This window comes from Epinephelus lanceolatus, chromosome 12, assembly GCF_041903045.1.
Source record: "Epinephelus lanceolatus isolate andai-2023 chromosome 12, ASM4190304v1, whole genome shotgun sequence".
NCBI classification, from domain to species: Eukaryota; Metazoa; Chordata; class Actinopteri; order Perciformes; family Serranidae; genus Epinephelus; species Epinephelus lanceolatus.
Genome location: NC_135745.1, coordinates 35,703,785 through 35,729,612, shown reverse-complemented (window position 1 = coordinate 35,729,612; position 25,828 = coordinate 35,703,785). Strand labels below are relative to the sequence as shown.

Genomic DNA, 25,828 nt, shown 5'->3' with positions numbered 1-25,828 from the left:
AACCGAATGACAGTTAATGACAGCAGTCATAAACGTTTATGACATGTACATAATGACAGGTTCATGGCCGTGTCATGTCATAGTTATGACAGTGTCATGTCACTCTTATGTAGATACCTTCAAGTAAAGTGTTACCGTCACGTCACTTATGGGTCAAGATCCAAAAATGCTGATCCTGCATTTCCCATAATGCAACTCAAAAGTGTTTTTGTTAGACCCTGCCTGATAAAGGCTTATGTCTTTCAAGCTACTGCCCCCAGTTTGTAATAGGTACTTCTTCTTGTGTTACAGCAGCAGGTTACCTTGGAACAGTAAATACACAATAAATATACATATCAACAGTAGAGGAAATATATATCAATAGAAGAAGTAGAATTATACTAGAATAACTATAAATTTACTAAACTGCAACTACTAAAATATAAACATAGGATAAAACACTGTATACTTTAAACAAGTGTCCAAATTTGTTGAAGTTTAAATGCAATAAGCTATAATTGGAGTATAAAGATGTGCAAATTCACCAGGTGCCAAGTGTGTGAAGGTGAAAGCCAGAGTGGAGTTTGGTGGAGACAGAAACTATAAAGCTGGACAGAGCCTTTCTGTCAATTACTTTTGATTGTTTGCTCCAATAACCATGAAAAATAGTAAGAATTGCTTGTCACTATTCCCCAGGGCTCAAGGTGAAGTCTTCAAATTGCAAGTGTCGTCCAATACTTTTGACATATTCACAATAAAGTTATTTTAAAAAGACAGAAAAACAGCAAATATTCACGTGCACTTGAGAAATGACTTCAATTACTGATCATTCACTGAAATAGTTTCCAATTAACTTTCTGACATGTAGCTAATGGAGTCATGAGTTGATTCAGCACCACAATATAATAATATGATATAAACTAGAATATTCTGCACTGATACTACATTTGTGAAAATTATAGTAATAGATTGTTGTTTTATTGGACTGCATTACTATTCCTTTCCTCTTCTTCGTCAGTTTTAATATTAAACCCTCTACTTGTCCAGTTATGATACCAACAATACTGAAATAAGATGTGCCTTTCTCTGAACATGAGAATTTTGTGAGATGACCAACATGGCTGTGGTTTTTCCTACAGAGACGGTACGCCTGGCGGTCAGATGGTGTCGGAGCAGTTCCGAGTGGACTGGGCGACGGTTCTGGTCAGCAGCTTCAGCACCATCGTCATCCGCTTTGACGGCAGTGGCAGCGGCTTCCAGGGCACCAACCTTCTCCACAAAGTCAGGAGGAAACTGGGAAGACTAGAGGAGAGGGACCAGCTGGAGGCACTCAGGCAAGATTTCTGTATTTTCTGCAAGTACAACAGTAAGTCAGTCAGTCCTGAAACATTAAAGCCTGACTGGTTTTCTTCCGTCTTTAGGTTAATATCCAAAGAGCCTTTTATTGATAAGACTCGGATGGGAGTTTATGGAAAGGTAAGGAGAACACATGCCTCACATAGAAATGATTATCACTATAATTAGACTTGTTGATATGTTTCTGTGTCTCTCCTACCTTTGTTCAGGCCTATGGAGGATATTTAGCCACAATGCTTCTGAGCTCTGAGGAGTTTAACCAACTTAAATGTGGAGCAGCAGTCTCCCCCATCACAGATTTCGAGCTATATGGTATAACTTCACACATATTTGTCTTCCATTGATGTGTGCTCTTGGGACTGAAGGCGTGCAATCTTTCTAATTCTGTGTTTCCTCTTTCCAAATGGCAGCATCTGCATTTTCAGAACGATACCTCGGCTCAAAGACAGACTCCCGAGTATATACGGTAAAGTTTCAAATCACTCACCATGTTCAGCCTACACGGTGATGGAGTTAAGGGTCGTTATAAAGAGATTCTTAATGACATACATGATGGATTTCCCTCTCTCTTTCCTTCAGATGGCAAATTTAGCACACAGAGCGGGTCAGCTTCTACAGAAGCAGTACTTGATAATTCACCCAACTGCTGACGGTAATGAACTTATATTTTACAGATTAATCTCAATACAGCAGTGAGTGAAACATTAGCTATTAACTTAGATCACACCCTAACGTGTTGTCCCCAATCTTATCTTCTCCACTACCACAGAAAAGGTTCACTTCCAGCACACGGCCAAATTTATCAATCATTTAATCAGCGAGAAGGCCAATTACACTCTACAGGTGAGTTTCTGAAGTCACTGCTAGACCTGACCGGCATGCATTTAATTGTGTGAGTGTGTAGTGGGACTCTGTGTAGTTTGTTTATGGAATTCTGCCACGTTTGATGTCGTCTGAAAAGCACAATTATGCAAAGGTCTCTTAATTCTTGGTTGTTAAAATTCCTGGGCCCGTATTCACAAAGAATCCTAAAACTAAAAGAATTCCCCGAATTCTAAGATTTTTCTTAGAATTTTCCCTTGGTAAGATAAAAGTTATTCACAAAGCATCTTAGGCCTAGGAGTGTCTTAAACAGAAGATGGCGGAAAGACAGAGAGGAAGGAGAGATATTCTCCGTATATTGAACGACAGTGATTTAATAAGACACTACCGGCTTGATCGTGCAGGGATAATGTTTGTGGTTGACCTCATCAGGGATGAGCTTACTTTTCCCACCCAGCGTAGTAACGCAATAACGCTCGCTTTGGATTGCAGCACGTACCAGCGCTGCTCACACTCATCGCTTGTGCGTAAAAGGAGAGGGAACGACACATTGATTTGTCGGGCAATATGCTCCCAAGTCTGCCTCTTCCCTTGTGCCGTGATCCCGGGACCGAATTTCCCTCTTAAAACTCCTTTGTTCTCCTCCACGAGCTGTGCCAGCAGCAGGCACTGCTCTTCTGTCCAGTTCGGCTTTCTCGTTCTTTTTTCCTCCATTTCATTCGTTGTTTTGGTCATTCTGCCAAATCAAACCGCTTTTTACAAGGAGGCCAGCAGTCACAGTAATTGCTGACAGCTGAGTCTGCGTCCACCATTAATATCAAATAGATTAAGTAGTAAAATTACCAGCATGGCGAGTAAACATAACAAGCAAATCAGTATAATAATCGGCATGTGAATGAGGTACGTTCAAACATTTTGAAGCTGTGTAACAATTAATTTAATTTTGCCGAGTTTCATCATCATGACATAAAATTATTTTCACAATTACACATTTCTTACGTAATACAGTCTAAGTTCTATGATGGTTGATTTCACTGTCCATTCATTACTAGGAGCGCATTTGTTTTTCTTTTTTTTTCTTTTTTCCTTTTTGTAACAACCAATCACAGCTTTAAGAAGACTGTGTCATACCTAGCAACGGGGTCAACCCCACCTCCTCACTAAGATAAAAGTTTCTGTCCCCTCCTTGCTCAGAGTTGCTCTCAGAAACTTCCTGAATCACTCTTAAGCTAAGATTCCTTGCTAGGAATTTTTAGGCTAAGTTAGGAGCTCTCTGAGAGGACTCTGAGAATCTTTGTGAATACGGGCCCAGGATGATAGGGAAATGCAAGTTTTTGGAGAAATGGTTGAAGGTCAAGCAGTTTGAACTATGAGAGAGGACTACCTACTATACTATGACAATTTTATGACATACTATACTATGATTTTTTTTATAACATACTATACTATGTTTTTTTTTAAGACATACTATACTATGACTTTTTTATGACATACTATACTGTCTTTTTTTATGACACACTATACAATAACATTATCTATGACATACTTCGCTATGACATTTTTTATGACATACTATACAATGGCTTTTATTACGACATGCTATAATATGACTTTTTTGTGACATATTATACTATGATGATTTTTATGACATACTATACTATGACGATTTTTATGACATGTTATATTATGACCTTTTTAATGACATACTATACTATGAGTTTTTTAACGACTTCCTTTACTGTTTTTTTTGTAACATACTATACTATGCAATTTTTATGACATACTATACTATGATGACTTTTATGACATACTATACTGTCTTTTTATGACATACTACACTATGACTTTTTACGACATACTATAGTCTACTATGACAATTTTTTTAACAACCTATACTATGATTTTTTTGACACACTCTATGACATTTTTTTGACCTACTTTACTATGACTTTTTTAAGACATACTATGACGTTTTTTCATAGCATACTATACTATGACTTTTTTATGACATTCTATACTATGACTTTTTTTACAACATACTATACTATCACGATTTTTATGACATACTATACTATGTCTTTTTTATGACATACTGTGCTATGACTTTTTACGACATACTATACTGACGATTTTTTTGACACACTATACTATGTCGTTTTATATGACATTCTATACTATGACTATTTTATGATATACTATGACCTTTTTTTATAATATACTATAATATGAAGATTTTTTTGACATACTACACCATGCATTTTTATTTGACATACTATACTGTGACCTATTTATGACATACTATCCTTTTTAATGACCTACTATGTTACATTTTCTTTAACATACTATGCCGATTTTTTTTGACATACTACACTATGACTTCTTTTAATTATATACTATACCATGTTGTTTTTTATGACATACTGTACCATGACCTTTGTTATAACATACTATACTATGAAGATTTTTATGTCATATTTTACTATGACTTTTTATGGCATTTTTGTGACACACTACACTATGACATTTTTATGATGTTTATTCTTTAACATACTATGACATTTTTATAACTTTTCTTGACCTATCACACACGCCACACTTTTTTTCATAATTTTGAATGACGTACTACACTATGACTTTTTCACGACATACTATACTGTGACTTTTTTTCATAATTTTGAACAACATACTATACTATGACTTTTTTTCATAATTTTGAATGACATGCTATACTATGACTTTTTTCATAATTTTGAACGACATACCATACTATGACTTTTTTTTTCATAATTTTGAACGACATGTTTTACTATGACTTTTTTCATAATTTTGAACGACATATTATACTATGACTTTTTGTCATAATTTTGAACAACATACCATACTATGACTTTTTTTCATAATTTTGAATGACATACTATACTATGACTTTTTTTCCCACAATTTTGAATGACATACCATACTATGACTATTTTTTCATAATTTTGACAGCATGCTATACTATGACCTTTTTTCATAATTTTGAATGACATACTATACTATGACTTTTTTTCATAATTTTGAAGAACATACCATACTATGACTTTTTTTCATAATTTTGAATGACATACTATACTATGACTTTTTTCATCCTCTTGAACGACATACCATACTATGACTTTTTTTCATAATTTTGAACGACATACCATACTATGACTTTTTGTCATAATTTTGAATGACATACTACACTATGACTTCTTTTAATTATATACTATACCATGTTGTTTTTTATGACATACTGTACCATGACCTTTGTTATAACATACTATACTATGAAGATTTTTATGTCATATTTTACTATGACTTTTTATGGCATTTTTGTGACACACTACACTATGACATTTTTATGATGTTTATTCTTTAACATACTATGACATTTTTATAACTTTTCTTGACCTATCACACACGCCACACTTTTTTTCATAATTTTGAATGACGTACTACACTATGACTTTTTCACGACATACTATACTGTGACTTTTTTTCATAATTTTGAACAACATACTATACTATGACTTTTTTTCATAATTTTGAATGACATGCTATACTATGACTTTTTTCATAATTTTGAACGACATACCATACTATGACTTTTTTTTTCATAATTTTGAACGACATGTTTTACTATGACTTTTTTCATAATTTTGAACGACATATTATACTATGACTTTTTGTCATAATTTTGAACAACATACCATACTATGACTTTTTTTCATAATTTTGAATGACATACTATACTATGACTTTTTTTCCCACAATTTTGAATGACATACCATACTATGACTATTTTTTCATAATTTTGACAGCATGCTATACTATGACCTTTTTTCATAATTTTGAATGACATACTATACTATGACTTTTTTTCATAATTTTGAAGAACATACCATACTATGACTTTTTTTCATAATTTTGAATGACATACTATACTATGACTTTTTTCATCCTCTTGAACGACATACCATACTATGACTTTTTTTCATAATTTTGAACGACATACCATACTATGACTTTTTGTCATAATTTTGAATGACATACTATACTATGACTTTTTTCATAATTTTGAACAACATACTATACTATGACTTTTTTCATCATCTTGAACGACACACCATACTATGACTTTTTTTTCATAATTTTGAACGACATACCATACTGACTTTTTTTTCATAATTTTGAACGACATACCATACTGACTTTTTTTCATAATTTTGAACGACATACTACACTATGATTTTTTTTCACAATTTTGAACGACATGCTATACTATGACTTTTTCATAATTTTGAATGAATACCATACTATAATTTTTTTTCATAATTTTGAATGACATACTATACTGACTTCTTTTCATAATTTTGAACGACATACCATACTATGACTTTTTTTCACAATTTTGAACGACATGCTATACTATGACTTTTTCATAATTTTGAATGAATACCATACTATAATTTTTTTTCATAATTTTGAATGACATACTATACTGACTTCTTTTCATAATTTTGAACGACATACCATACTATGACTTTTTTTCATAATTTTGAACGACATGCTATACTATGACTTTTTCATAATTTTGAATGAATACCATACTATAATTTTTTTTCATAATTTTGAATGACATACTATACTGACTTCTTTTCATAATTTTGAACGACATACCATACTATGACTTTTTTTCATCATTTTGAACGACGTGCTATACTACGACTTTTTTTCAGAATTTTGAACGACATACCATACTATGACTTTTTTTTCATCATTTTGAACGACATACCATACTATGACTTTTTTTCATAATTTTGAACAACATACTATACTATGACTTTTTTCATAATTTTGAACAACATACTATACTATGTTTTTTTTTTCATAATTTTGAACGACATACTATACTATGACTTTTTTCATAATTTTGAACAATATACTATACTATGACTTTTTTCATAATTTTGAACAATATACTATATTATGACTTTTTTTCATAATTTTGAACGACATACTATACTATGACTTTTTTTCATAATTTTGAACAACATGCTTTACTATGAGTTTTTTTCATAATTTTGAACGACATACCATACTATGACTTTTTTTCATAATTTTGGACAATATACTATATTATGACTTTTTTTCATAATTTTGAATGACATAGTATACTATGACTTTTTTTCATAATTTTGAACAACATGCTTTACTATGAGTTTTTTTCATAATTTTGAACGACATACCATACTATGACTTTTTTTCATAATTTTGAACGACATACCATACTATGACTTTTTTTCATAATTTTGAACGACATACTATACTATGACTTTTTTTCATAATTTTGAACAACATGCTATACTATGACTTCTTTTTCATAATTTTGAACGACATAGTATACTATGACTTTTTTTCATAATTTTGAACGACATACCATACTATGACTTCTTTTCATAATTTTGGACAATATACTATATTATGACTTTTTTTCATAATTTTCAACAACATACTATACTATGACTTTTTTCATAATTTTGAATAACATGCTTTACTATGATTTTTTTTCATGATTTTGAACGACATACCATACTATGACTTTTTTTTCATAATTTTGAACGACATACTATACTGACTTTTTTTCATCATTTTAAACGACATACCATACTATGACTTTTTGTCATAATTTTGAGTGACGTGCTTTACTATGACTTTTTTTCATAATTTTGAATGACATGCTATGCTATGACTTTTTTATGACTTATCATACTCGTTTTTGTGACATACTATGACTGTTTCATGACATACTATACTATGACCTTTTTTTATAACATACCATACTATGACAATTTTTATGACATACTCAATCAATCAATCAATCAATAATCAATCAATCAATCAATTTTATTTATAAAGCCCAATATCACAAATCACAATTTGCCTCACATGGCTTTACAGCATACGACATCCCTCTATCCTTAGGACCCTCACAGTGGATAAGGAAAAACTCCTCCAAAAAAAACCTTTAATGGGGAAAAAAATGGTACAAACCTGAGGAAGAGCAACTGAGGAGGGATCCCTCTTCCAGGACGGACAGACGTGCAATAGATGTCGTACAGAACAGATCAACATAATAAATTAACAGTAATCCGTATATCACAATGAGACAGAAAGAGAGACAGAGCGAGAGAGAGAGACAGAGAGACAGAGAGACAGAGAGAGAGATGCAGGACAGACGATAATGTTAATAGCTTAGGCTACAACAACATTAATGAAAGTAATAATATTATAATTATGATTCTGGCTGTTGTGGTACAATATGTTGAAAGTAAATATTAACATCTGATAGTATACATATGTGACAATAATCATATGTGTATAATAACAGTAGAAGTATGACTAATGATAACAGCAGCAGCAGGAGGCATCTGGCAGGACCACAGCAGCAACACGACCACACACGTCACACTATCCAGGCACCGCTGTGATAGAAGTTAACCTGCGAGACAGTGGAGCACAAAGGCTCCGGAGAAGAAGCTGAGTTAGTGACATGCAGTATGGCCGAGTTAGCAAGATGCAGTAATAGGACATGAGAGAGAGAGAGAGAGAGAGAGAGAGAGAGAGAGAGAAAGAAGGAGAGAAGGTGCCCGGTGTTTTATAGGAGGTCCCCCGGCAGACTAGGCCTAAGTCAGCCTAACTAGGGGCTGGTACAGGGCAAGCCTGAGCCAGCCCTAACTATAAGCTTTATCAAAGAGGAAAGTCTTAAGTCTAGTCTTAAATGTGGAGACGGTGTCTGCCTCCCGGACCGCAACAGGAAGATGATTCCACAGGAGAGGAGCCTGATAGCTGAAGGCTCTGGCTCCTGATCTACTTTTGGAGACTTTAGGGACCACGAGTAACCCTGCGTTCTCAGAGCTCAGTGTTCTGGTGGGATAATATGGCACTATGAGCTCTCTAAGATATGACGGAGCTTGACCATTTAGAGCTTTATAAGTTAACAGTAGGATTTTAAATTCAATTCTGGATTTTACAGGGAGTCAGTGCAGAGAAGCTAAAACAGGAGAAATATGATCTCGTTTCTTAGTTCCTGTTAGTACACGTGCTGCTGCATTCTGAATTAGCTGGAGAGTTTTTAAAGACTTAATAATAATAGAGAGTTACAATAATCCAGCCTTGAGGTAACAAAAGTGTGGACCAATTTTTCTGCATCTTTTCGGGTCAGGATAGGCCTAATTTTCGCAATATCACGCAGATGAAAAAATGCAGTCCGTGAGGTTTGTTTTAAATGAGAATTAAAACACAAATCTTGATCAAATATTACTCCAAGGTTTCTTACGGTAGTGCTAGAGGCCAGAGCAATGCCATCTAGAGAAACTATGTCATCAGATACAGAGTCTCTGAGTTGTTTGGGGCCAAGAACAATAACTTCAGTTTTGTCTGAATTTAACATCAGGAAATTGGTGCTCATCCAGGTTTTTATGTCTTTAAGGCAGTTATGGAGTTTAGTTAATTGATTACTTTCTTCTGGCTTCATAGATAAATACAACTGAGTATCATCCGCATAACAATGGAAATTTATAGAGTGATTTCTAATGATGTTACCTAAAGGAAGCATATATAGAGTAAATAGTCCGAGCACAGAACCTTGTGGAACTGAAAACGATCAGATAAATAAGATTTAAACCAGCTCAGTGCAGAACCTTTTAGGCCAATTAAGTGATCCAGTCTCTGTAGCAGAATTTGATGGTCAATAGTGTCAAACGCGCACTAAGATCTAATAAAACAAGTACAGAGACGAGTCCTTTGTCTGAAACAATCAGAAGGTCATTTGTAATTTTAACTAGTGCTGTCTCAGTGCTATGATGCACTCTAAATCCTAACTGAAATTCCTCAAATAAATTATTATCATGGAGAAAATCACACAGCTGGTCTGTGACTACTTTCTCAAGGATCTTTGACATAAAGGGAAGATTAGATATTGGTCTATAGTTGGCTAACACCTCTGGATCCAGGGTGGGCTTTTTTAGTAGAGGTTTAATTACAGCTACCTTAAAAGACTGTGGTACATAGCCTGTTAATAAGGATATATTGATCATATCTAATATATGAGTGTTAACTAAAGGTAAGACTCCTTAAGTAGCCTAGTTGGGATGGGGTCTAAGAGACACGTTGATGATTTAGATGAAGAAATCACTGCGGTCAATTCTTGAAGAGAAATCAGGGAGAAGCAATCTAAATATATATTAGGTCTTACAGCTGTGTTTGAGGTTAGATAGGTACTATCTGAGGACAGGAGGTCATGAATTTTGCCTCTAATAGTTAGAATTTTGTCATTAAAAAAGCTCATAAAATCGTTACTGCTAAGGGCTAAAGGAATACAAGGCTCAATAGAGCTGTGACTCTCAGTCAGCCTGGCTACAGTGCTGAAAAGAAACCTGGGGTTGTTCTTATTGTCTTCTATTAAAGCTGAGTAATAGTTTGCTCTGGCATTGCGGAGGCCCCTCTTATACGTTTTGAGACTGTCTGCCCAGATTAAACGGGATTCTTCCAGTTTGGTTAATCGCCAATTCCTTTCAAATTTTTGCGATATTTGTTTTAACTTACGGGTTTGAGAGTTATACCAAGGAGCGAACTTTCTTTGCTTTGTTAACTTCTTTTTAAGAGGAGCTACAGAGTCGAGTGTTGTTCGCAGCGAGCCTACGGCGCTATTGACAAAATGATCAAAGTCGGTACAGGAAACCTCTGTTACTGAGGGACTTGGTATTGAATTTAACGACGGAGGAATCATTTCCTTAAATTTTGCGACAGCACTATCTGATAAACATCTAGTATAGTAACTGTTGCTGAGTGGCATGTAATCGAGTAAAAAGAAATCAAAAGTAATCAGATAATGATCCGATAGCGAGGGATTCTGTGGAAAGACTTTTAGGTTATCAATTTCAATTCCATACGTCAGAACTAGATCAAGGGTATGGTTAAAACAGTGAGTGGGTTCATGTACACCCTGACTGAAGCCAATGGAGTCTAATAATGAGATAAATGCGGTAGCCAGGGAGTCATTATCAACGTCGACATGAATGTTAAAATCGCCTACAATAATAACTTTATCTGATTTAAGAACTAAACTGAATAAAAACTCTGAGAATTCAGAAACAAATTCAGAATACTATACTATGACATTCTTTATAACATACTATACCATGACTTTTTTTACGACATTCCATACTATGATGTTTCTTATGACTCACTATACTATGACAATTTTTTTGACTCACTATACTATGACATTTATACTATGTCTTTTTTTTACATTTATACTGTCTTTTTTATAACATACTATACTATGACATTTTTTCACATACTATACTATGAAGATTTTATGACATACTGCACTATGATCTTTTCTATAACATACTATAGTGTGCCATTTCTTTTAAGATATTTTAGGCATACTGTACTTTGCCATTTTCATAATATTTTCATGGCACATTATACTGTGACTTCTTTTATGTTATTTTTGTTACATACTATAATTTTTTTTATAATATTCTTATGGCATACAATACTATGACATTTTTCATGATGTCTTGATGATATTTTTATGACCTCTTAATGTTTTTTTTAATGACTAACTATAATAATGTTTTTTAGGGCATACTATACTATACTTAAACTTATTTAAGTATAGTATTTACTTTTATTGCATACGGTACTATGACATTTTTTTATGACATTTTTTGCAACATACTTTAGTGTGACCTGTTTTCTCGTAGACTTAAAAAATGTGAACCTTTGCTGGTACTTTTTTTAATCGCACATTTTTGGGTTTGGATCAGTGGTCTTTTTTTCCACATTTTATTAACTAAATGGTCATTTATTAATTAACGCTAAAATAATGATTACTTGATTGTGAAAATATTGTTAGATACAGCTAAGCAGATATAAATCTCATTCTGGGTATGTCTTTACAGATCTACCCAGATGAGGGACACTTCCTACACAGCGAAGGGACACAGCAGCACCTGAGCCAATCCCTGGTCAACTTCTTCGAGGTGTGTTTTCGGGAGCCGGAGATACTGACAGACGACAAGCAAGAAGAGGACGAGGACGACAGTTAAACCTCTAAGCAGCCCCAGGCCAGCTACTACAGCACAATATGCAAAAATATTTCTAACCCAATCAACCCACACAACCTGCTGTCCAATCAGATTTTAGCTCTACTCTGAAGTGCAGCACCTGCATGTGCAAAAGGGGTCTCGACCTACAACCCCTCTCCTCACCTTATGCTGGCTGCTGGTCACAAAGACAAAATCAATCTCAGACGTGAACAGTCACATCTCTCTCTATTGGAATATATGGACTAGTACTCCCTCTGGTGGACAAATAGAGGATCAACATAACGTCCATCGAGCAATGCGTCTCTATTCCAAACCAGGCACATTAATTGAGCGCTTTGCAGCACAAAATAACCCCTCGAGAAGATCAGTTCATTATGTTGAGAATTAAATTTTCAAAGTTCGCCAGTTACCGATAATCTTGCCAACCAACTTACTGATTATTGTGTTCATGAGTATGATTACTGCTACTTTCTCAGAATTTCTCTGTTCAGTGTCGTGTCTATGAGTGGATGTCTGGCTGCATCGGTCCGTAGTTGCTTTACAAAACGAGGGCACAATGTTTAACTTGTGTTGTATTCCAAAAAACAAAGTGTCTACACAGAAATGGTGTGAAATCATATTTTCCCTCGTCATATTTCTGAATTGAACTCTTGTTCTTTTAGTCACTGTGCCTTACTGTGGGTGAAATGTTCATGTAGGGAGCCCACATGACACTGAAAATGCGTAACTATGGATAAGCCTTGTCTGAACTGTGGACTCAAATCCAGATGATTTAATGTTCCTCAAACTCTAGCTATTAGTGAGGGACGTTTGAATCATAAGGTATGGCACATTTTATCTTAAACATGGGAAGAACTGAATACAAAATAATTGTATGTCTGCTTGAAAGATGGAATTATACTGACGGAAATGTAAAGAGTATTTAGTTTGCAAATACAGTTCTTGATATTTACCTTCCAAACTAGCATACTGGTGAGTTAACCATGCTGAGTTTTCATTATTTTGTGAATTACTTTGACTTGTGTGTTAAATGGCTTGACTCTCTCCCCATGTCACTTCTGTTAGTATTGTCAGTGGTTTCTAGTCAGCTGATGTACAAAGTGTATAAATCTTATATTGTTTAAGTCTTTATGTTGTATGTGCAACTTGTATATAAAGCATTTTGAAATGTATCTTTGCTTGTCTTTCTTTTAACATCACTTAATGTGTATCTGATAGATCCATTAAAGGTCCAGTGTGTAGGATTTAGGGCGGCGGGCGGCAACCTTTACTATCAAAAGACATTTTTAACCAGAAATTAAAAAAAAAAAGTCTGGAGCCATAAAACATATTTGACTCTTATTATGAAGGTGACACAGACTATCTTTAACCGCCTGGAAAACACAAGGTCAGGCACTGGGTGCTACTTTGTGCCTTTTTTGAGCCAGCTTTCAAGAGCACAGTCGCAGGTTGCATCTGAGGTTGCTAAGCAACCTTAACAAGCACCATATCACAATCTATTTCCCTGAAATCCTGAGTGCAGAGCTGATCTTCTTCCAGGCGCTGTTAGTGTGTAGGCCTATTGTCAGTGAGACAGATGTAAAGCTCTGGTAGCCCTGCACTAACATGATCAGCTTCTCCATATTTATTACAGACTGATATGTACAGAAGAAGGGAAAGATATCAGCTGTGATTGGTTGTTCCTCGTCACACAACGTGCAAAAGTTGGTTTATCTCAGGGCGCAGGCGTTGTGTCCTGAAACACAGGCGCACTTTAACGCATGTGTGTTGCTCTGGCGTTTAAGGACATCTACGTTGAAAAAAATGAATTTGAGGATGCAAAAAACGCGGCATGTGTACGGCCCCTAAGAGCCAAATGTGGCTCCAGGGCCACAGGTTGCCTACCCCTGATTTAGGGGCATCTATTGGCAGAAATGGAATATCAATTCATATATCTACATACAAAGCAGGCCCACCATGTTGTTCTAAAGTAACCCAGATCACAAACCAAACACTGGCTCCAGATAGCCCCATTCGAGTTTCCGTATTTTCACATAGTTCTGCCACATGCTTGGCACACAGGAGAAGTTTCAGTTCTGTAACCTCACCACTAGATCCTGCACACTGGACCTTTAAGTAATACATTTAATAAGCTGCATTAACATGTCAACGTACACACATCACACCACAGAGCACAGCTTCTCTGTCCAAACCAACAACCTTTTCTACAGATGGCACTTTGCAGCCTGCGCACACAGCTGACTGTCACCAGGAAAGAAGACGAAACAACTAAACAATAATGACCGACAAATAAGAGCAATGGACATCGCTGTAGGTGCAACAAGCATTATTAACCCTGCCACTTCTTGTAGAATTAACAGAAGACTAAAACATCACCAAGTCAGACACGTATCAACCATATAAACTTCACAGGATAGCCACAAACACACACATTAAAGCAAAAAGGGAGCTATACAGTCTCTACATGTGTCGAGCACACACATGCACCCAATGCTCACATTGCCTAGCAACACTGACCTACTCTGTACAGTCCGTGAGTTGTTGCACTCAACTGTTTGAATGGATTTGTGTGAGTCTTGTGCACCGCAAAGTCTGCTCTAGCTTCAACTTCTCTGCTCGTTCCTTCTCAGAAGCATAATATAACCAGTCCAAACATTTCTAGTTAAATGTGGCTCTGCAGTCACATCACTAATTATTGTTACACACAGCACAAAGTCCTCACACACCTCACTTAAGGTGAAAGTTCCTCAGTGAATGCAGATGTCACCGCTGGAGGATCCATTAATAGCATGTTTGCATTTAGCATGTTAGGAGGACCCAGCAAGCTCCTGTTGATGCAAGGGTGGTGATGAATTAAACCACTGATTAATGAATGTGGATTCAAGCTGCTCAGGAATTGGACCATGACGAAGATCTCAAGGCATGGTCCTGGCCTCTAAATTCGTCAGATTCCACTCTGAGCATCCATTGGACATCCTGGTACCCCACCTCACAACCCAAAGGACTCAAAGGATCCACAGCCAACACCTCAGTGCCAGACAACATGTATCCACACCTCGACATGTCAGAACCAAGTCCGATCCAAGGAGGTCCCACCGTGGATCAATGGTATATCTGTATCCAGGTATCCAAGAGCTTGTGCCTTAGCCATGAACGGGTGTACTTGGTCTACAATGGTGTTTGGGTGGTTGGTACATGTCAACTGGAATCCACGATTGCCAGGACCAAAAGTTTGCCAGCAGAACATTGCACTGTGACAAGATGATTAATGTTAATCATTTCACCCGCCAGTGATTTTAATTTTTTGGCTGATCAGTGCGTGTGTACATCTATATATTTTCTATCTTTAAAAATATGTGTTAATATGTTTAAAAATATATGTTAATATACAGTCTATGTTTCTGAGCTAGAAATTCAAATCAGTCCTGAACAGCAGGGTGGTTTGGTGAAATCATACCTCCGTCCTACCCGGTTGTTTTGTTTAATGATCCAACAGACATCCAAGCAAGTGTGTCCAAACTTTTCTACCTGAAAAAAATAAAGAATCACTTTAAAATGGCAAAACTTGAAACAAATCATTTATTTTTAAGGCTGAAATCAAAAAAAATTCATGTGGTTTGAATTCCCCTCGTTCTAAATTCCAGTTAGTGCGATTTCAAAAACTTGATTGCAAGGTTTTTTTCTTTTTTAATATGGGTTCAAAATTTCAGTTGCTCCAATTTAAGTCTCAACATCAGGTTGCACAAACTGGATCGGTGAAATCCAGACCCCAATCTTCAAGATAAAAAAAAATGTCCAGGATATTTAATCAACATGAATGGAATTAATCAGACATCTCTGCCTTCAAGTTAAAGGCGCTCACACAAAATGATCTTTTGTATCTCAATTACTCACCCATGTAAAGCTGAATTTGTGGAGGACACGTTTTTTCTTGCACGCCTCCATGGTGAATGAAGAATCCAGACAACTGAGAATATTCTTGATGACTTGGAGTTGAGATTAAACACTAGTGTAACAACAGCAAATCTATATCAACAAGTTCGTTTATGAACTCTCACACAGCTCATGCAGTGTAATCCAAGCCTCATTATTCCAGCTGTATACTCAGCTAACACACTATCACATCAAGTCTTAACTTAAACTTTTGATATCAAATGAAAACAGATCTCTATAAAGTGACAGTGATCTAAAGCCACATTAAATCTGTTCTTTGCTTAATATTCTCCTGTGATGCTTTTCTACAGCGCAGTAAATAAATAAATAAATAAATAAACGTACACGACCATTTGCCATTGACAAAATTTATTTCCAGTGTTTCAGGAGTCTGTGCACACCCCTCTAACAATCAGAGGAACACAGCATTGGTACAAATGGTCCAGCTCAATGAAGTGTTTCCTCACGCAGGAACCTCTCTCCTCAGAGAAGTACCGCATTGCCCACAACACCCACACAGGCCTCATGAGCATCATCATCATCATCATCATCATCTCACAATACTGTACTTGAATCCTGCAATCTGATGGAAATGAAAAGTAAAGCAGCTAAAACATGGCATTTATATGTACATTTAAGTTACTTATTTTACAAGGAATATTTAAAATTCAAGTTCTGTTAAAATAAAAAAAAATGAAACAACTGAAGAGGAAAAAAAAAATGTATAAAACATGTTAAGACCAGAGTGGAATGCCTAAGGAATGGAAGCTCGGCATTTTGTTACATCACCTGTAGAATGACTGAGAGTCGACAATAAAAATGTCATTCACAGTAACATCTTCGTGTATCTCAACAAAGACAATATGGCACCCATAACAATTCATTGTGAGGCACTTCCTATTGTGAAAAACATGATTTTCTGATTTGAATACCCATTTTCTTTTTCTTCCAAACCTTTTCCTCCTCTTTGCAACCAGCCACTGTCACGTGTGAACCACAAACACCAAAAACACAGCGTTAACATTTGCATCAGAGGGATGTTGTTCACTGCTCTTTAAACCACAGAACTGGGATGAATAAGAACTCTATCTCCATTTGCATAAGTCCAGTGTCTCCTCGTCACTTTTGTACCTTTGGAAAGGCCCCTTAGACAGCAGAGAGCTTGTAGGCAGTCCACACACAGGCTGTACCAAAAACACAATTCAAGTACACAGAAAAATAGGGATATGTACACTTTAGAGTGAAACACAAGCATCTAAAGCTTTTAGTCAGTATTACAGCAAGCATGTCTGTACATTCTTCATTTGGTTACTGAGAGACTCACTGACTTTAAACATCGTAACTTTCTTTACACAAAAATAGTTCCTCTGCAAAACTAAAAACTTTTTTTCACTACTTCCTATTCATTCTAAAAGTCAGTTCATCCTTAAAGCCACTTAGCTAAACCTTGAAAACTTAACTTGAGTGTCACTGTTTACACTTCCTTGAACAAACTTCACAGGCTCATCGTTTCATGAGTGACAGGTCCTCTCGGTCTTCAGCATAACAGGGATTTGTGTCAGGAGGGAGGATGTCCTCCTGCTGCGCCATCCCAAAGTCATTTGTCGTTAAAAAAAAAAGAGAAATTAAAAAGGTATAAACACCATTTTGTTTCATGCCTTATACATGAGCAAGATCAACGATCCCTGTGTGCAGTTAATTCTCTTTTCACAAGCACACACACCAGTTACAGACACGCACACACACTCGAGACAATTTTGTACAACATGCTCATTCACGAATGTTGGTCACACAACAGACATTATACTGACGGACTCCCGAGTACGTACACATCTCACAGACGGAGAACATACAGTCACACACGTCCAACACTTCTCACAGGTACTGATAGAAGCGTGAATGGACCACCTGGGAATTAGTGAGTTTATGTGGGTGAGCGGTGGCCGAAAGGCTCAGATTTTTACTCTGGGGGACGTCACCGTTCACAACCTCAGCTGGGCGATGTGGGAGTTCAGAAGAGGACGAGGCTCCGAGGTTCTGGGAGCCTGCGCTGCACAGCCCCCCTTGCTGTTCAGAGAGGTCCAGGCTGACCTCGGGATTGCTGGTGCGGTGGCGCTCGCGGGCAATCCAGTCCCCAATGGAGAAATCTTGAGAGCTGCACTTAGGCTTCAGCTGGTCCACAGCTGACAGCTCTGACCGAGAGCCTGAACTGATGCCAACAGGCCGTGACCAGTCTCCCAAAACAGACAGCTCTGCAAAGTCTCTCTGACCGCCCATAGTGTGTCTGCGTCTGATGTTCTTCTTCTTACTGCGGCCCTCTGGGGACCGGCTCCTCTGGCTGCCCACGCCAAACATGTCATCCACAGACATTCGCAGACGTACCTTCAGTCTGTCAGTGATCTTCAGCTTCCATGCAGGCTCTGCCTTATCTAACTCGCTACGAGACGAGGAGCTGAGGCTGCCTGTGGAGCGGCCTTTAACTGACCCCAGCACACGCGACAGTCTGTTGGAATCTTTATCGCTCCAAGCTCCGTCCAGTGAAGACTCGCTGACAGTTTTCTGTTGAGCAGCCTTCTTTCTGGAGAGCGTATCGCACTCGATGAGTCTGTGGGAGGGGAGGGGTCGAGGAGCTTCCTGTAGTTCTTGCTGATCAGCTTTCCCGACTGTAAACACAGACAAGTCGCTCTCACTGTCGGTCTCCATCGGCCTTCCCTCGCTGATGAGCTCACTTCTCTCATCATCTGCATCGTCTCCGCCCCTACTCTCCGCCACAGACTGCACTTCAGGACTGAGTGTGTTGAGCTCAGCTCCAGTGAGGAACGTCATGGAGGAGGTGGTGGAGTAGTCGGAGGTGATGGAGCAAACCTCCGCTCCCAGCCCGCTGGGGCCAGCCTCTGGACCCTGAGCCGCCATCCTGCCTCGCCTCACCCTGGGCACTGACGCCTGGGAGCTGGTGCTGTTCATCGTACCAAGATCTGACACCGTGTCGTCGTAGTTGGAAGGCGGGTCTGACAGAGAGGACTGGTGAGCCATCGGCATGCGGTAGCTGAGGTTTGGGGAATGGGGGGGTGAAGCGTAGGGGGAGCCGCTTTGAAGGGTGGAGGAGATGTGTTCTGGAGGCAGGGAGGGAGAGGGCTGCGATGTCAGGCTGCTTGAGAGCGACTCTTTCCTGTTAGTTTTGTCCAGCTGTTCCTCTGAGCTGTTCCTGCGCTCGTCTTTCTCACTGGTTTCATCCGTCTCCCCCTCCTCCTCGGTCCGGCTGTCTGGGGACCACAGAGTCTGCTGCTGGCTCTCCTCCGGGAGCTCCTTCTTGGGGAACACAGCGTCCAGGTCGTCGTCTGAACTGCTGGGATGAGCTTTGTCCTTGGGCTTCTTGCGCTTGCGGCTGGCGAAGAAGGAGGAGCGCAGCATCTCTTTGCTACACTGATCCTTCCCTGACCCCCACAAGCCCTGCTGACACAGAACAGAGGCTCATCAGGTGAATATCTATCAATACTGATGTTCGACTGATAAAATAGTGCATCTCTTGTAGAAAGAAAGTAACTCCTTGTGCCATCTAGCTCCACTATACTCAAGAGAAGGCAGACATCTATACGACTGATATCTCCAACACTCAACAACTCACACCGACACACTCCAGACTGATAAATAGCACTACACAAATGAGGAATTCTAGGGCAAGCTGTTCTTTTAAGAATATAAAAACCGCAAAGAGAAAATAATTTAGAGTCATGTGAAACAAAACAAGAGGACCTTACCTTTGATTTGGAGGAGTCACTACATGCTGAATCTGCATCAAAGAGAAGAGAGTCATTAATAAAAGTCTGCCAACCCTCTGACATGCTACAACAGTCAACAAGATAAAGAAAGAGAAAAGGCAGATTAAAAGTTTGTTGAGAGTGAAACTGACAGATGATCATGAGTATAATGAGAGCAGCTGAATGTAAGCAGACGAGACATTTTCGGCTCAGAGAGAGAGAGAGGCAGGACGAGGAGTATCACACTAAGCAGTTTATATGGATACGTGGATAAAGCGGCAGAAGAGGCCTGAGATGAAGGGTGAGAGGAAACAAAGTGAAAACCCAGCAGTAAACCAAGACACAAAAAGCAGCTCATGCTCATGTAATCGATGGAACGACGGCACATCACGGACAAACACGTCAGTCACAGAGCGTCACATGTAGCCACCAACCAGCTGTAGGCATTCTTTCCCAACTCAAAGACATCACAGAGGAGAGGGAGTGAAGAGTTTGCTCTGACTTAAGGGGCCTGAGCTGAACAGATCAGTGAGTGTATGTCGTGGTCGATACAGATGGCGCAGGCAAGCCTTAGTATAACGGGAAAGATTGCTCTTACTCCAAGCTAGATTAACTCCTGCAGGGCCCTTTAACATGTGACCTGTCATTCTCAGCAACATAAAAGGCAAATCAAAGAGTTCACAAAACTTTCTTATCTTACTTTGCAAAAGGAGAAAACACGCAAACTGCAGCTAACAAAGAAAAGCAGACGAATAGCCCTTTTCGACAAAACACTTACAGGAGCAATGGAGCCGCAAGAACTAAATTCAGGATCTGACAGTCGTATTTGAAGTGTTCCTGTTTGCATCTGAAAACCCTGAAGATCAGTCTATCAATGGATTAAAAATGTCATGAAGCAGACAACTTAACTTTATTACTAACTTCACACATGACGTGTCCGACAGTTCTGGGGACCCCCTGAGAGGAACTGCCCACCGGGGAGCTCACCTGGGAACTCCATAGGGCTTTTTTCTGTTTGCATTCAAACCATCAACAGGAACTCTAGAGTGACATAAGTTGGCTAGCGGTTGGTTTAGTAACATCAGTTTTGCTTTGATGAGTCAAAATCAAGTATTTCCGCCGTCACATAAATGCTCAGTAAAGCCGTCATCCCATATGCCCCCCTTTTTCTTCCTCTTTTTGTATCAAGCTGTTTTAAGTTTTGTGTTATCTGTTGTTCACGTGGATACTGGGTTTTTAAAATGGCAGTCGACAGTGCGACAATGGCTCATGCTCGACCAATCACCGTACATTTACATCACTCACAGAAGCTACTCTGAAACATGAGCTGGGAAAAAAAGAGAACTATGATCATTCTTCTTGTGACCTATGGAGGTGAAAAAGAGATACGTTGATCACTTTGATCAGCACTTTCATTTTAGACTCGTAAGGAAGCTGACGACTTAACGTCATTGTCAACATCAGACATGACAAGAAAGTCCAACTCCTCTCCTAACATAAGGCATTTTCAGACCAGAGAAACTTCTTCATATTTCTAAGATCCCTTCTTTTTATTGTGTCCGTACCACAAGAACTTGGAATTACTGCAGTACGAAACACTGTTTGGAGGAACGTTTTTAGCTCCTACTTTAGAGTGGGTACTCTTCCAGCACAAGAGGACCACAGTGATGGGAGTGTACGGCTGCCGTCAATCAAATGAGCCAATGCAGCACTGCCAACCACCATTTTTAAAAACCCATTAAATGTATAAACAGAAAACAGAAACAACAGCTCTCATAGAAACAAATGGACGACAACACAGACAAATGGACTGAGAGTGAAGTCCATGGCTTTAATGAGCACATCTGTGCAATGGTGGTGAACTTTTTGACTCGACAAAGAGAATCGCTTTGACCGCCATCCAGGTAATGTCACTCCAGTGGTCCTATTAACAGTGCAAATGCAAACAGAAAAAAGAGATCTTGAAGGTATGCAATTCTCGGGGGAGCTCGCCAGTGCACAGTTCCTCTCAGGGATTCCCCGGGGTTTCTTTTGGTCCACAAACATGTATTGTTACTAGTGGTCTTTGGTACTTCCTTACTGTTACCTAAATGAAGCTGTAAGAAAGTTGTATGAGCCGGAGGTTGGGACTCAGCGACATTCAGCTATCCAGCTATCAGAAAGCACTACTTCTGGAGCAGGGACTGTTTTGACAATAAGAAATAAGAAACTAAATTTAGTCACTCTGGTCAACGGGTCCTGAAATGGTTCCTGGGCTCCTGAAAGATTTCCTGTGTTGGAAATGGGCTATTAATGATCTAATTTAGGTTGAGTATGTGTGCGTCAGTGTATAGCGCAGGGCTGGGGAGGGAGACAGTGTGGGGGACATGTTAGTGATTGATGTAGGTGTTACACGTTATGTAACAGTAGGAGATGATGGAAGTATATGGCAGTATTTGTCTGTCGTTGAATGAAGACAAAGATTTTGAAATAAGGACATCACAGACAGCAAATCAAACAAAAAGACACAAGAGGAGGCACCTGAAACAAAAAAAACTACCTGCCGCAGCAAATACCACTACAGCTACATGCTTGGAGACCCGTCCACTGCTATATGACTGCATGTGTGCCCCTGCATCAACAAGTCACTGCGTATTAACTGGCTGTGTGTGTGGGATTGTTTGGGTGTAAACGCGTGTGTGCTGGGGAACATCCAGCTCAGTCCCACCACTACGACCCCACCCTCAGACATCATGACAGATTATGCCACATGACCGGGAGAGAACCTGAGGTTGACCGTACCATGCTACTTGTCCTTGCGATCAGCTTTAGAGACAACAAGAGACAGCAGAAGGGCTTTCAGAGAAAGTACAGCAGCATCGCTCTGTATCCCCTCAATTTAGGGTATTGGTTTAAATATGAGACGTGCACACCACAGGAAAAATGACAAACATCGACTTCTCTTTCTTTCTTTTTTATCTTTTTTCCTCCTTTCGCCCAAATTTAAAAGAGCTGCGGGTTTCTGCAGACTAGGCAGCTACACTGGGCACAACACTCGTCCTTCTTCCTACAGTCCCAGCTGTCCATCACTGACATAACAGAGTCCATCAGTGACATCATCGAGTGATAGACGCCGCCCACTTGGCCTGTGTCAAGATTGGGTAATGTGTGAGTGCTGGACAGGAATAAGGGAGAAAAACAACACACTACACACAGAAGGGCAGAGGTCAGAAGGGTTAAAACTTCCATCGTTTCTTTTTGTTTGTTAGATTTTCTTTGGGAAAGAACATGCCGGGATTATGTGAGAGACGAGGAGGAGGGGAAGAAAAGAACTGAAAGAAAAGGAGTCGTCGTCTCAACACAGGTAAAGCACAGGGAGAAAAAATGACTTGAGCAAGAGAAAATAAAGAGTAAAGCAAAGAAATGAACGGAAATAAAACTTGAGGACAATTTTATCTCTTTGGGCAAATTAAACGTCAACAGCGAAACCAAACAGACTTCTATCCAAAGAACAAATAAATAAAAAAAGGCTCAAACATACTGCAAGGTATTTCAACAATTTTCAAAATGTATTCATTGAAAAATTACTGAAAAAGCTTGCTTTAACAGAAATACAAAGAAAACTTGTTTTGGCTCAAAGCATTTAAAATTACAGACAATAGGCATGATCATTGTCTTAGCATCAAATACTGACACACTGCGAATATTTAATCTTAAAATAAACTTATTGTACAAATATTTTACACTTAAATCTACTGTAATAATATTATTAATGACATATATTATGCTGCCATGATAATATCTCTGCTGTGGTGATGCTGCAGTGCTGCTCCTAAGAGATAACTCGCTCAGACTTACCTGAGACTTCTCCCGGTGAAGCTGTGGTCCGCCCAATGTTGGAGAGCAGGTGGTCGATATTGGGCACAGGCTGAGACTTCACTGTGCTTTCCTGCTCAGCTGTGGTCTGAAGCCGCACATGGAGCGAACAGCAGTGTGAACAAGAAGAGAGAGCAGAGAGAAGATGAGTGACTGAACACATAAATAGGAAGATAATAATAACACCAGAAAAGACAAGAGATGCATTTTATCTACAAGTTGCATTAACAAATGACTGAAAAGGTTTATTGAAGGGATTAGGAAAAAAATTGTTGTCCAATCAATATTGATAGTAAATGTAGCCAATTAAAGCAATAAATTCCTCAGTTTGTACTATTGTGACCAGAAGTTTGCAGCTTCAAAATCTATTGTTCTGCATCCAGTGCCTTAATCCAGTGACTTAAGCCTAGTTCACATTACACGATTTTCACCGCGATTCTGACGTCGCAGAGATCTTGAGAGCCACCTTGGGTCGGAGGTGAGTCAGCAGATAAGTCTGCCATGACAAGTCCTCGTGTGTGAACAAGCCTACGGGCAAGTCGCCCCCTCGTCTGTGACTGAGACTGGATATCTGGCATGCTAGAAAACTGGAGAAGTGTGACACGACTGACAAAGAGCATCAGCCAATGAGAGGTGGGATACTTCCCACGTCAACACACAGGAGGACGGAAGAAATGTGAGGAGGACAAGCCGCAGGGTTGCCATGTCTGCTTATTAGCTGCGACTTTGGGTTTGTTTCTCAAGTGGAGTTGCTTATTTGGGCTTGCTCTCTAAACGTCACCTTTCTCTCTCTCTCTCTATATATATATATCCATCTAATAAGTAATTTAAACGCATGATAGTCGCTTCTTTTGGGCTTGTTTCCATAGTCCTGGTTGCTTGTTTCTCTCCCAAGATCTGGCAACACTGACAAGCCGGCAAGCAACAACAACAATGGCGGCGTCCACAGGATCACGGGGAGCGCGTTGTGTTTGGACCCAGGCCCTGGAGGCAGATCTGATTCAACACTGGGAAGAATATCCATGGCTTTACCATGTGTCGTCTCCAAATTAGGTGATGCCAACGTGTTATCTGGGGCTCTGTCGGCGTGGGCTCGCTGGAGAAATCTTGTGGTGTGCACACACAGGTCATAAAGCAGTTGGCGAGACTCCACGACACAAAATCAGGGTGAAAATCGTGTAATGTGAACTAGGCTTTAGTTGGTATGAGGAATAACTGCAGGTTGGGTTTCACCTCCGAGTAGACCTGGGGCGCTCTCTAGATACTGCTCAAAAACAGAACTTCCTCATTCTCTTCTCTTGTATTGTAATCTAGCTACAATTCCAACAGCAAAAATGGCGACCAATAAAATATAAATGCAGAGTATGTTACAGACAAAGATACATTTCAGCGTTTTGAGTGACTCAGTGATTCAGCCGTACTTGTTCGAGCCACATCACACTGCCAAAGAAATTCAGCGGGGAGAAACTGAGGCTGCGGCTGCAATACTTGCAAGAGGATCGGCCGACTGGAACCCTCCAGAACCTGAGCTGCCAGGAGCAAACACCAACTGGTGATGCCTTTGCTCAAAACGCCCTCTTTGCCAACAGAAAAAGAATCATTCTGCTGCATGACTTTCAAGCGTAGGCTGTTTTTGCTGGATGTTGTCACTGACACCAGGAGAGCCCTGAGAGAGCCTGTGTGTGCATCAAAGTTTTACTCTACTTGGACAAAAGTGTGTGAAGACCTTCTTTAGGATCACAAAATGTGAACTAGAAAAGACAACCAAGACCAGCCAGGCCGAGAGGGGCCGAGAGGGCAGATGACCACTGAGTGACCTTTTTTCACCCAACACTATTGTAAGCTGTTTTGTAAAGTTGCCTCTTAGCAAAATGCTCTGAGTAATTTCAGCTGGGCTTTTAAAGGAGTGGAGCTCTAATGCACTGCCATGGACTATTTAAAAAAAATAATGTGTGTTGCTATCTCAGTTCACGCTGGTTCAGA

The 25,828-nt window shown here is 38.9% G+C and overlaps 2 protein-coding genes across 9 annotated transcripts in view; one reads left to right on the top strand and one right to left on the bottom strand.

The window, feature by feature from the left end:
• The window catches only part of LOC117263885 (A-type potassium channel modulatory protein DPP6-like), a 155,045-nt gene extending 141,574 nt beyond the window's left edge, over positions 1-13,471 (top strand). For all 4 annotated transcript variants that reach the window (XM_033637595.2, XM_033637596.2, XM_033637593.2 and 1 more), the window contains exons 20-26: positions 1,119-1,313; positions 1,401-1,455; positions 1,545-1,647; positions 1,746-1,801; positions 1,915-1,987; positions 2,105-2,178; positions 12,153-13,471. In XM_033637595.2, coding sequence (XP_033493486.1) covers positions 1,119-1,313; positions 1,401-1,455; positions 1,545-1,647; positions 1,746-1,801; positions 1,915-1,987; positions 2,105-2,178; positions 12,153-12,299 — 703 coding nt within the window. In that variant the 3' untranslated portion in view covers positions 12,300-13,471. The remainder of the gene's footprint in view (positions 1-1,118; positions 1,314-1,400; positions 1,456-1,544; positions 1,648-1,745; positions 1,802-1,914; positions 1,988-2,104; positions 2,179-12,152) is intronic.
• Positions 13,472-16,584: 3,113 nt separating this feature from the next.
• Positions 16,585-25,828, bottom strand: part of arhgap21b (Rho GTPase activating protein 21b) — a 46,452-nt gene continuing 37,208 nt past the window's right edge. For 3 of the 5 annotated variants that reach the window (XM_033636773.2, XM_078173356.1, XM_033636775.2), the window contains 3 exons: positions 23,828-23,933; positions 19,991-20,022; positions 16,585-19,685 (listed from right to left, as the gene is read on the bottom strand). In XM_033636773.2, the coding sequence (XP_033492664.2) occupies positions 18,108-19,685; positions 19,991-20,022; positions 23,828-23,933 (1,716 nt within the window). In that variant the 3' untranslated portion in view covers positions 16,585-18,107. The remainder of the gene's footprint in view (positions 19,686-19,990; positions 20,023-23,827; positions 23,934-25,828) is intronic. The other 2 variants (XM_033636774.2, XM_078173357.1) reach the window with 1 other exon arrangement.